The 12,929-nt window shown below is 48.4% G+C and overlaps 1 protein-coding gene across 4 annotated transcripts in view; it reads left to right on the top strand.

Annotated features, from left to right (window-relative positions):
- SBF2 (SET binding factor 2) overlaps window positions 1-12,929 on the top strand; it is a 300,830-nt gene that overhangs the window by 276,678 nt on the left and 11,223 nt on the right. For all 4 annotated transcript variants that reach the window (XM_066583539.1, XM_066583538.1, XM_066583537.1 and 1 more), the window contains 5 exons: window positions 5,038-5,164; window positions 7,177-7,304; window positions 7,385-7,612; window positions 8,852-8,956; window positions 12,034-12,212. In XM_066583539.1, coding sequence (XP_066439636.1) covers window positions 5,038-5,164; window positions 7,177-7,304; window positions 7,385-7,612; window positions 8,852-8,956; window positions 12,034-12,212 — 767 coding nt within the window. The remainder of the gene's footprint in view (window positions 1-5,037; window positions 5,165-7,176; window positions 7,305-7,384; window positions 7,613-8,851; window positions 8,957-12,033; window positions 12,213-12,929) is intronic.

The following is a 12,929-nucleotide window of genomic DNA, read 5'->3' as shown; positions in this document are numbered from 1 at the left end:
CGTCGCCTCTGTTTGCAGTGATGTCATGAACGATGAAACTGGACGCTACGTAGTGGAATCGGTTTGTCTTCAGCAATGAATCCGGGTTTAGTTCGGGCGCTGACGACGGCCGTGTTCGTGTCTGGAGACCTCGGGGTGAGCGCCTCAATGCTGCCTTTACTGTGGAGCGGCACACTGCCCCCTGCTGGTGTGATGGTCTAGGGAGCACCCCTAGTAGTGGTACGAGGGACAGTGACAGCTCAGCGATATGTTCAGGACATCCTGCAGCCACATGTGTTCCTCTCATGGCGGCTTCCAGCAGGATAATGCTCGGCCGCGCACACAAGGGGGTCACAGGAGCCCCCACAACATTGTCACACTTCTGTGGCTGCCGGGTCGCCAGATTTATCACCAATAGAACACGTATGGGACCATCTGAGACCCCAACTTCAACAACCTACAAGTTTGCACAATCTAAAGGCTGAGTTACAGCAAATGTGGAGGGATATACTGCAGAACATTATATGGACCCTGTATGCCTCCATGCCCGCCCATATTACATCTTGTATCCAAGCTAGAGGCGGTACAACAGGGTACTAGAGCCTCCATGCCCTTCTGTATCACATCTTGTATCCAAGCAAGAGGCGGTACAATGGGGTACTAGAGCCTCCATGCCTGCCTGTATCACATCTTGTATCCAAGCTACAGGTGGTACAACAGGGTACTAGAGCCTCCATGCCCGCCCATATTACATCTTGTATCCAAGCTAGAAGCGGTACAACAGAGTACTAGAGCCTCCATGCCCGCCAGTATCACATCTTGTATCCAAGCAAGAGGCGGTACAATGGGGTACTAGAGCCTCCATGCCTGCCTGTATCACATCTTGTATCCAAGCTACAGGTGGTACAAAAGGGTACTAGAGCCTCCATGCCCGCCCATATCACATCTTGTATCCAAGGAAGAGGTGGTACAACAGGGTACTAGAGCCTCCATGCCCGCCCGTATCACATCTTGTATCCAAGCTAGAGGCGGCCCAACAGGGTACTAGAGCCTCCATGCCTGCCTGTATCACATCTTGTATCCAAGCTAGAGGCGGTACAACAGGGTACTAGAGCCTCCATGCCCACCCGTATCACATCTTGTATCCAAGCTAGAGGCGGTACAACAGGGTACTAGAGCCTCCATGCTGTCTGTATCACATCTTGTATCCAAGCTAGAGGCGGTACAACAGGGTACTAGAGCCTCCATGCCTGCCCCGTATGACATCTTGTATCCAAGCTAGAGGAGGTACAACAGGGTACTAGAGCCTCCATGCCCGCCCGTATCACATCTTGTATCCAAGCTAGAGGAGGTACAACAGGGTACTAGAGCCTCCATGCCCACCCGTATCACATCTTGTATCCGAGCTAGAGGAGGTACAACAGGGTACTAGAGCCTCCATGCCCGCCCGTATGACATCTTGTATCCAAGCTAGAGGAGGTACAACAGGGTACTAGAGCCTCCATGCCTGCCCGTATCACATCTTGTATCCAAGCTAGAGGAGGTACAACAGGATACTAGAGCCTCCATGCCCGCCCCGTATCACATCTTGTATCCAAGCTAGAGGAGGTACAACAGGGTACTAGAGCCTCCATGCCCACCCGTATCACATCTTGTATCCAAGCTAGAGGAGGTACAACAGGGTACTAGAGCCTCCATGCCCGCCCGTATCACATCTTGTATCCAAGCTAGAGGAGGTACAACAGGATACTAGAGCCTCCATGCCCGCCCCGTATCACATCTTGTATCCAAGCTAGAGGAGGTACAACAGGGTACTAGAGCCTCCATGCCCACCCGTATCACATCTTGTATCCAAGCTAGAGGCGCTACAACAGGGTACTAGAGCCTCCATGCCCGCCTGTATCACATCTTGTATCCAAGCTAGAGGAGGTACAACAGGATACTAGAGCCTCCATGCCTGCCACGTATCACATCTTGTATCCAAGCTAGAGGTGGTACAACAGGGTACTAGAGCCTCCATGCCCGCCACGTATCACATCTTGTATCCACGCTAGAGGTGGTACAACAGGATACTAGAGCCTCCATGCCCGCCACGTATCACATCTTGTATCCAAGCTAGAGGAGGTACAACAGGGTACTAGAGCCTCCATGCCCGCCTGTATCACATCTTGTATCCAAGCTAGAGGAGGTACAACAGGGTACTAGAGCCTCTATGCCCGCCCATATCACATCTTGTATCCAAGCTAGAGGAGGTACAACAGGGTACTAGAGCCTCTATGCCCGCCCATATCACATCTTGTATCCAAGCTAGAGGAGGTACAACAGGGTACTAGAGCCTCCATGCCCACCCGTATCACATCTTGTATCCAAGCTAGAGGCGCTACAACAGGGTACTAGAGCCTCCATGCCCGCCTGTATCACATCTTGTATCCAAGCTAGAGGAGGTACAACAGGATACTAGAGCCTCCATGCCTGCCACGTATCACATCTTGTATCCAAGCTAGAGGTGGTACAACAGGGTACTAGAGCCTCCATGCCCGCCACGTATCACATCTTGTATCCACGCTAGAGGTGGTACAACAGGATACTAGAGCCTCCACGCCCGCCACGTATCACATCTTGTATCCAAGCTAGAGGAGGTACAACAGGGTACTAGAGCCTCCACGCCCGCCTGTATCACATCTTGTATCCAAGCTAGAGGAGGTACAACAGGGTACTAGAGCCTCTATGCCCGCCCATATCACATCTTGTATCCAAGCTAGAGGAGGTACAACAGGGTACTAGAGCCTCCATGCCCGCCCGTATCACATCTTGTATCCAAGCCAGAGGTGGTACAACAGGGTACTAGAGCCTCCATGCCTGCCCGTATCACATCTTGTATCCAAGCTAGAGGAGGTACAACAGGGTACTAGAGCCTCCCTTTAAGGGTTCAGTTTTCTGCAATGAACAATTGTTTAGTTTTTTTTTTTATGTTTTACTACTTTAAAAAAAAAACTTTTTATTAAAAAACAAATTCTTTTCATTGTCATATTCAGAGCCCTATAAGTATATTTTTCCATCGATGGCGCTGTGTAAGGGCTCATATTTTAGAGAGCAATTAGTTTTTTTATGATTTTGGGGTACATACTACTTTTTGACCACTTGTTCAGTTTCTACTGGTGTGACCAAAAGACTGCACTTCTGGCTTTATGTAGTTGTGATTTTCTTCAGCATTCACTGTGAGATGAATGATGCAGTGCTTAGATTGTTTTTCGGATGCTAAGATGCCAATTATGGTTTTTTTATTATAGTTTTAATCATTTTGTGGGAAAAATAGGAAAACTGTTTATTGTTTACTTTTTTAAATTTACTTTTAATTTTAAAAAATGTATTTGACTCAAAGGGGTTGTCCCGCGCCGAAACGGGTTTTTTTTTTTTTTAACCCCCCCCCCCCCCCCCCCCCGTTCGGCGCGAGACAACCCCGATGCAGGGGTTAAAAAAAACAAACCGCACAGCGCTTACCTGAATCCCGGCGGTCCGGCGTCTTCATACCCACCTGCTGAAGATGGCCGCCGGGGTCCGCTCCCTCCGTGGACCGCATCTCTTCTGTGCGGTCCATTGCCGATTCCAGCCTCCTGATTGGCTGGAATCGGCACGTGACGGGGCGGAGCTACACGGAGTCGGCATTCTGCACGAGCGGCCCCATAGAAGACAGCAGAAGGCCCAGACTGCGCAAGCGCGGCTAATTTGGCCATCGGAGGCCGAAAATTAGTCGGCACCATGGAGACGAGGACGCCAGCAACGGAGCAGGTAAGTATAAAACTTTTTATAACTTCTGTATGGCTCATAATTAATGCACAATGTACATTACAAAGTGCATTAATATGGCCATACAGAAGTGTATAGACCCACTTGCTGCCGCGGCACAACCCCTTTAATCCGACACATTTTTAGTTCCCTTAGGAGACTTGAACTTGCTATTTGATTGCTTCCACAATATACTGCAGTACTTCAGTATAATGTAATTTTAACAATCGCCTATTAAGCCCTGCCACAGGCAGACCTTTGAGCCTTCACTAAGTCTAAGGCAACCATCAGCTTCCTGCAATTGGGGGCCCAAGTTAGGTTGGATGGGGGGAACCCCCTCTGTCTGACTGTAGATATGTTGTGGTTAACATTGACCGCAGAGCTAGGCTATCATAGCTGTTTACAGCAGGTATCAGCTGTTTGTAATAGCCAGTACCCACTGGGTATACAACTGACTCTGCGCTTGATTCCACTTCATACCTAGCCCACACCTTTGTGACTTACATCTATATCACAGAGGACCTATCAATTCACTGACAACAAGCACATGTGTGGTCGATGCATACTGCTTAGATAATCCATTGTGGGCAAAATACATCTGCTGCACAAATCTGACTCCTGTCCTGATAGTTTGCTACAATGTATCGGTGCAGGTAGCATGTATCAGTCCGGGCTGTTTAGCTCGCAGAGGATCGTCCAGACTGGATACAATTATAACAGACTCTCAGCTGTGTGATCATGGAAATGCAGAGGAATGAGGACGCTTCAGACCTTCCATGAATGAATGAATGAATGCGGTTCCCATGGAAGCTGTAAGGCTTTGTTCACTTGGCACATTTTGTTGCAGATTCCCCAACGATTCCGCATGAAGTTTGCAACAAAATCCGCAACATAAACTGTATTATAAATTCTACTGAAATCCGTACCGGAGTCGATATTGGGCAGATTGTAAATTCACGGCACAGTTACATGTCACTTCTTCACACAGATTCCGTGTCTGCAGATCTGTACCCAGATTATCCCATTGACTGGGGATAATTCATGTCGAGGATCCTCGTCCGTAAATGTGGCTCAGACGTGGTTTTCTGCTGCAAACTATGAGACATGGATGTGCGCATGCATTGAAACGTTTTCTACATTTGCGTCGTCCTGTCACACATGTAGCATGACACCACTGCACACGCAATCGTCATGACCCTTGGCCGCTCATCCGATAACATGCGCTGGATCCCTCGGAGGTGTCCGGCTCTGACGCTCTCTTCTGTCTTGCAGATACACAATCAGTATCCCACGGAGTTCGAGTTCAACCGTTACTATCTGAAGTTCTTGGCGTTTCATCACGTCTCTAATCGCTTCAAGACCTTTCTGCTGGACTCGGACTATGAGCGGCTGGAGCACGGTATGTGATGGTGACGTCCCCCCTCCCCAAATGTCTCTCAGACCCTTCCCTCCGAAAGCTCAGTAATTGCAAGTCATGTTTAGTCAAGTGAAGGTCAATAAACGGAGGAGCTATGAGAGGAATGTGTGGAAGCCGGGATTTGTGTCCTCTCCATCATTACTCACTGATGAAGAGAAGTCGCTGGGACCATGAACCGCTGGCTCGGCGACACCTACACAGTTTAGGGGCGGGGAGGGGGGGCACATACTGAGGGCCTTTTACACAGGCTGATAAATCAGATTCCCACTTCCTGGAGCTGGCTAGGTGGTCTGCAGAAGTGTTTCCCCCTGGATGCTGGAAGCTTCCAGGAAATAGCAAGAGGCTAAAGGTCCTTTTACATGGGCTGATGATTGATGGGATTTCCGCGATCCAGCAAAAATCTGAACGATTATTGTACAGTGTAAATGCATGCATGGACTGGACAACGAACGAGAATTCATCCGTATCTCATTCGTAGTACAGAGAACTGAACGATGGATTGGCCCGTGTAAACAGGCAGTCACTCACTTATGAACGCCTGCCTGATTATTTTGAACAGAAGCGAGCGGGGTAAAACGATCCCCGGCCAATCCACCTCCATTTACGGAGCGATGGTTGTTCCTGTGCGAAAGGAGATGAACTATTATCGCTGGGACAACCTGTCGGGCATCTGCGGGGTACATTGTATAGTGGCTATTCCTGGCACCGTGTTTTCTCTAAAAGAAGACCTGGTGTTATATATATTTTTGCCCCCCCCCCCCCCAAAAAAAAAAAATTAGGGTATTATTTTCGGTGGATATATTATACTTAGCAGGCACTGTCCACATCCCCCCGCTGGTTTCTGCAGTTTCAACAGGCTTCCTTGCACTTCTCAGCGCCGACAGAAAATCGCTTGCTGGTAACGGAGTTTGTAAACCCCGCTTTCAGCAAGCGATTGCTCTGATTGGCTGAGCCGTGGCACTCGATGAACCAATCACAGCCATTCAATGCGATAGCTGTGATTGGTTCTCGAGCACCGCGGCTCAAAAAATCACTGCGGTGCTCCATAAAACAATCGGAGCAATCGCTTGCTGGAGGCGGTGTTTACAAGCCTTGTTACCAGCAAGCGAGCTTCTGTCGGTGCTGAGAACTGCAAGGAAGCCAGACGAAACTGCGGAGACCAGCAGAAAAAGACTCGGACGGCACCCACTAGGTAAATATTACTTTTTTTTTCATGTAGTGTAGCTAGGGCTTATTTTCGGGGTAGGGCTTATATTTCAAGCTACCTTGAAAGAGGCGGAGCTGCTGACAAGCCATATGACCAATCAGTAGTTTAGTCCTTGAAAGACGTCCCCAGGTTTGTGCTGCCTGAACAGGTATGTGCATTCCGGGCACCTATGTCTTATTCTTAAAGACTACCGCATTTAAGAATGAACTTCCTATGTAAAGATCCACTCTGAATGCAGCATGGAGTCATGGGGGCTGTGCTGTGACGACTACGGACGGCCTTCTCCCCGCCACGACTACGGACGGCCTTCTCCCCGCCACGACTACGGACGGCCTTCTCCCCGCCACGACTACGGACGGCCTTCTCCCCCCGCCACGATTACTGACGGCCTTCTCCCCCCGCCACGATTACGGACGGCCTTCTCCCCCCGCCACGATTACGGACGGCCTTCTCCCTGTCTGTGTCTAGGGAGAGAGCGGTCAGTCCAGGTGGGGAGAGGCCGTCCGCACACAGCCTCTATGATCCCCTACTACATTCAGGGCGGATCTTCATAGGAAGTGTATTCTGAAGCACTGCAAAGTTCCAGCATAAGACTTTGCTGCCTGTGGTTCATGAACCTGGTCACAGCTGCCCTCTAATGGGAAGGCCCCTTTAAACCATGTTATGTGGACATCACTACTGCTGTACTTTTATGCCCTGGGGCCCCAAGTGATAGGGCCCCGGTTCTATTGCAGCTGAATTTCTCTATAATCTCCAGATGAATGCAACATCTTTTGTTTTGTTGAAGGAACATTATTTGAAGATAAAGGAGACAAGCACACGAGGAGGGGCATCTGCGTCTGGGAGTACATTGAGCGGACACACAGGAAGAGCCCGGTCTTTTTCAATTATCTCTATGCGCCAACTGAAATGGAGGTATGAGATTGAAATGAGGCGCTAAGCACCTCCTACCTGCAAGCTCCACCTCTGATTACTCCCTGTCTTATCTCTTCCAGCCAATAAAACCAAGTGCCAACATCTCCACCTTGAGGAAATGGGAGTATTACACCGAGGAGACCCTGGCCTCGGGGCCTTCCTATGACTGGACGACCATTGCATCTCGACTGACCGTGTCTGAAGAACAGGCAGAGGAGACATCTCAGCAAGGAAAGAGGAAAGTCGTGTGGCCGTGTTACGATGATGTGGCGAAAGTGCAACCGGACGCAATCACGCACCTTATGCATGTAAGCTGTGGAGCTGCTCCCTCGCCCCCCAACTGTTGGTTCTTGCGAACTTTGTTATCAGATATAGAAGTGACACGTCTTCAGATCAGAGTAGCTTCCTGCACATCGTGTTCCATCTGCCATCTTCAGACTCCTTGCACTTATAATGCTTACACTTAATTCTCTGTCACGTTTCCACACAATTTCCTTCTTATGTGTCCTCTAGTGCAGAGGGTCTTCTCACATGATCTATCGCCCCCTGATCCAGGAATCACACCTTTGATTTGGAAGAAACCAGATGGTCCCTAAATATTAAGTTTGTTGTGTGAGCCGCCATCATTATATCCAGGGAGCACAGGAATAGCGAAAACCCTCCCCAAAACCCTTCTTATGTGTCTGCTCATAGATTGCAGTCCTATGTAACACCTGTGCTGAGTACAGATAATGTAGTAGATGTGACCTGCAGTCCTATGTAACACTACAGATGACACACGGACTGTAGGATGCTTTTAATGAAGACTATTAGCAAAGTTGCTGTTTGTTTTGGATGAATCAGTGCTAAACAAAGTAGTTGTGAAAGTATACACACCCTTCAACAAGCTGATAATCTAAAATTAATTTTGGCCTGCCGTCCGCCCCATATCCTTTAAGTAGATCTCCAGGTGAAGAATTTACGAGCAGCTCGGGAAAACCCTTCATCTTGCCACCCCCGCCAAATTCATACAGCAGAGTGCGTCCCTGGGACTTGGCAGTCAGCTAGGGATTACATCATGTTACTGCGAGGGGTTCCTGCCAGCAAGGACCGGGCATACAGTAGTCATAAGGTGACCACATGCCAGGTATCGCCTTACCCGCCCTCAGCCTCTGTGGGTGATGCACTAAATGCTCCTCCGGTGGTTTGTTGTTTTTTTTCCATCTCTTGAGAAGTCTTTACAACCACAAACACCCCCTTGTGTGTCCATCTCTGCCTTTTCTACATCCCAAGAATGTGTCTAAGTTACGTTCCCATCTAGATGTCAGAACAATAGGTCGAGGAGAGGACACGGCGTTGCGCTGCGGCGTGCGAGCGCTCTCCATATAAAAGAGTCCTTTCATTACCTCCTGGTTGGAGTGTGAAAAACAAAAAGGCAAATGTTAATTTTGGCTCCACTCGGAGCTCGTGTCATCTGAAGGTTTTCCTCGAGTCAGGGAGATCCATAAAGGATGTATAACCTCCATTGTGCGAGGAACTGATATCAGAACATTGTGTTCCCACCGCAGGAGATCGACAGGCTGGAGAGCGCACTAAATCAGAGTTCAGAGCGGTGGCAACTTCTGTGGGAGAAGGCGAAGGTGAAACTGAAGGACGACGCCAAGAAGGAGAATGTAAATATGCCGTTTTCTGTGCCCTCTACATGTGGGAAAGACATTTCCTTTCCATCTATGAATCTCATCCATAGACGTGGAGGATGATGGTCGTCGCCTTTTGGAATGATTCTCAGCAGCTCCGAGGCCCAAAATCGCCTTTCTTTCAGTTTGTGCGCCATATGCCAATTAGAGCTAAAGCGTCCAATTAGAGGTTGAGTCCCCAGCACTTCCACTTCTTCCCCCTCCTTCCAAGCTGATACTACTCATTGTTAATTGACGCCTGCAGCTTCCTTAAAGGGGTTTTCTGGGACATAAAGGTTATACGACCTTAAAATGAAGAGAAATTGAATACTTCCCTATCGTAGCCGTTCCTTGTCCAGCACTGCTGCCCCGGTGCCCGCCAGACGGAACCTGGAAAAAGAGGTGGGCGGGCACATGCCGTACATTCTGCATGTGATCACCCAACCAGTCACAGGCTTCAGAGGTGATTCTGCTATGGCTGTTGAAGCCTGTGAGTGGCTGAGTGGTCGTGACAATGAACGGCACGTGACTGCCCACCACTTCTTCTAGGTTCTGTGCAGCGGGCACCAGGGCTTCAGCAGTAGACGGCTAGTGGCCAGGATAGGTGAGTATTCAATTTTTCTTTATTTTAAGGACCTATAACCTTTTTTTAATATCTCGGAAAACTTCTTTAAGCTGGAGGAGCTGGGCATTCCAGGCACTGCACATGGGCCACACTTCCTTGATTGGCATGTACGCAGTGACTGGCCCTGCTGTCTGCATCAGGCTCATTAAAAACTCTGTGCATGTGCGAACCCCAAAAGTGCTGTACATGGGCAGTGCTTGTTCTCAGTAATAGATGAATGGAGGTCCATCACCCAGAACACCCGCCCATCAGCAGTTTGCCTTGTCTTTCCAGCCACTGCGCATGCACCAAACTTCTAGGATAGTCATTGGTCTCATTGACGTCATGTGCTTATCCAGGAGGTGCAGCTTATGCACAGTGTCCGGAACACACATCATCTCCAGCTTAATGAAGGAGACCCTGTGTGTTCTGGTCACTGCGCATGCAGCACACGTGTGTTCACCATAGACATTGGTCCCGATGATGTCATGCATGTACTCTTATCCTGTAAGCGCAGCGCATACGCAGTGTCCGGGACGGAGGTTGTCTCCGGCACAAGGAAGACGTCTTTTAATTGACAGTGAGTGACAATAGCGAGCATAGAAGGGGAAAAGCTGCACTATTGCAGAGGACTGAACCGCCTATTGCAATGTATAGTCTTAGAGGGGTTTTCCAAGCTATTTTTGATGGCCTATCCTCAGGGCCGGTCATCAATAGTTTATCCACTAGTAATTATTACTAAATTATAGTGCCAGTGTTTCTGGTGGCGCAATGCACCACTTACCAATATAATATAGTGAAAGGGATTGGACTTGCTGATTTAGGACCTGTAATTACATCACTGTCATGTGATCAGGGGTGGAGGTCAGAGCCCAGGTGACTGATCACATGATGGTGACATCATCACAGGTCCTGTAAGCACAAGGCTGCCGTCAGGCTCTCGATGTTTTATACTTTAGGACCTGTGATGTCACTGTCATGTGATCAGGGGCGGGGCATGTAACACTCACGGGACAAGTGGTCGTTGGTACTTTGACTGGGGTCCGCTATTTGGGATCCTGGCCGATTAGCTGTTTGGATGCCTGATGTCACTGGCAAAACACAGGCAACAGAGCAGAAGCAGATAGCGCCAACTGTGCAGTGGCTGGCACAGGTAATTGCAGGCTAGGGTCCCGGTAAAATGTATAACCGCTGCACCTGCTGTTACCAGCTACCTGCTTCTATACCGTAGCTCTGGGTTGTCAGTGACCATGTGTACCCGAACAGTATACAAGTGTTCTGAGGTAGGTCATCTATGAAAATAACTCCCCAAATCCCTTTCATTTGCATGCTGTCAGCAGTAACCTCCCCATTCACACAGGAAGAAGTGCAAATGACAGTGCTGATTCTTTTGAGTACACGAGATGGGATCAGGCGGCGAACAAGCGGCTCATCGGGTGCAGCTTTATACCAACAGTCAAGCAAAAAAGCGTTCATATGAACCTCATGCTCAATCGTCTGCCCATGTAAACAAAAAGGTCATAAGAAGCCTCAGCCATGATGGGTATTGGGTCTCTATAGGTTTTCAGCTTCTGGATGTGAATGAGAATGTTACCATTCCCTTCCAGCAAGCAGAGATAGTTACAGTGTAAAGTAATTAAAATACACTCTATTAGAAAACATCAAAAAGGGTTTTACTGTAAAGACATTTATCCCCTATATACAGGAGAGGTGACAAACATCTGATCACTGGGGGTCCAACTGCTGGAACCCCCACCAATCACAAGACCCCTATGTGAAGGCATGGTGGTGCACCTGCTCGACTACGGCTGCATTTACTTCTATGGGACAGGTGGACATTGATGCAGTTGGTAATCTCCCTCCGACCCATAGAAGTGTATGGAGTGGTGGTTATGCATGTGCACCATCGCTCCATTCACATTGCGGGTCTTGGGACCTGCGGGGATCCCAGCAGTCGGACCCTCCGAGATTAGACGTTTATTCCCTATCCTATGGATTTGGGATGAATGTCTTTAATGGAAAAGCTCGTTTGAGGCCGGTGACACACTACCGTATAGCGCCAATGTTTTTGCGTCTGTAAAACAGATGTGCGTCCCACCCTGACCGCAAGTCCCCTGACTCAAAGCATTGTAGATTCCTGCTATGGTCTGAGTTAGAGTCAAGAGATCCGTAGTCAAGCTGGGATGTAATAACGCAGGCGGTATATGGTGGGGTGTCACTGGTCTAATAGGCAGGGATTTTAGAGCACTCCACCTGAAAAATGAGGCTTCCGATCGCTATAAGGATGGAATGATGGACCTAAAATGTGTGAGCGGGCTTAGTGTTAAGAGGGGGAAACTGTCTCCTGTATATCAGTCAATGTGGAACCCATCCTGTAACTGTGGGGAGCCGGGTCTATGAGCTGTCATTGGCTGCACCTCCGGGTATTGATGACATTTCTTGTTAATATCGCTTTTCTATTGGATTGTAGAGGAATCTGGCCAGCGTGATGTCCCCCAACCTGCAGTCATATCAGAAGACCTCCATGGTGCACCTGCCAGACAGTGGTTTAGGTGATGACCAGACCACCACGTCTTCACCCTCCAATGGGGTAGACCGCAGATCAGCAACACTATACAATCACTTTACCTCCAAGAATGAAGAGAACAGGTGCGGGAAACCCATCAGATGCTGAAAAGGAAGCTCAGTCGTCATATAAGGAAGAGTTCTGCAATCTTCAAGTATGCTTTGTAACAATTCCTCTCCATTTTTAAGACTTCTGCTTGCTGTAAGTGAATAGAAACATCCATTTTTACATTCAGAGATTGAAAGCCCTACTTTTCATGGTACAGTTGTATCAGTCAAGGTAATCCTCTGAGAGTTAATACATCCACGCCAGATATCTACAATGTGTAGAGTCTGGGAGTTCAGCTCCAAAAAGGATAGTCAAAGAGGGTACAATTGTAACAAATCCCCAGCTTGAGAAATATTAGGTTTGTGCAGGCTTTCAGCATCTGTATGTGACCAAGAATGTTCCCACCCACTGACAGCTAGCAGAGATCTTAAAATGACAAGGAAACAGAGTATATCTCAAAGTTGCAGAAGTTTTTATAAAATAATAATAAACCTGAAAATACCTTTAAATTAAAGCAGCCCTCCAATCCCGCAGCAAATTGTATTGTTTTTGGTCTTCCAATATGACCCCACAATCTTCTGACTACCTAATGTACACAGGGCATTGGCAGACAGAATTTTGCCCGAGGATTGCTTTAATAGTAGACTATATTTAAAGGGGTTGTCTGAACTATTACTATTGACCTATCCTTGTTGATCATCAGGGGTCCGCCACTCAGAATCCCCACCAGTATTTGCTCACTCTCAGCAACG

The sequence above is a fragment of the Eleutherodactylus coqui genome, chromosome 11, assembly GCF_035609145.1.
Source record: "Eleutherodactylus coqui strain aEleCoq1 chromosome 11, aEleCoq1.hap1, whole genome shotgun sequence".
NCBI lineage: Eukaryota > Metazoa > Chordata > Amphibia > Anura > Eleutherodactylidae > Eleutherodactylus > Eleutherodactylus coqui.
This window is presented reverse-complemented; position numbering and strand designations above follow the sequence as displayed.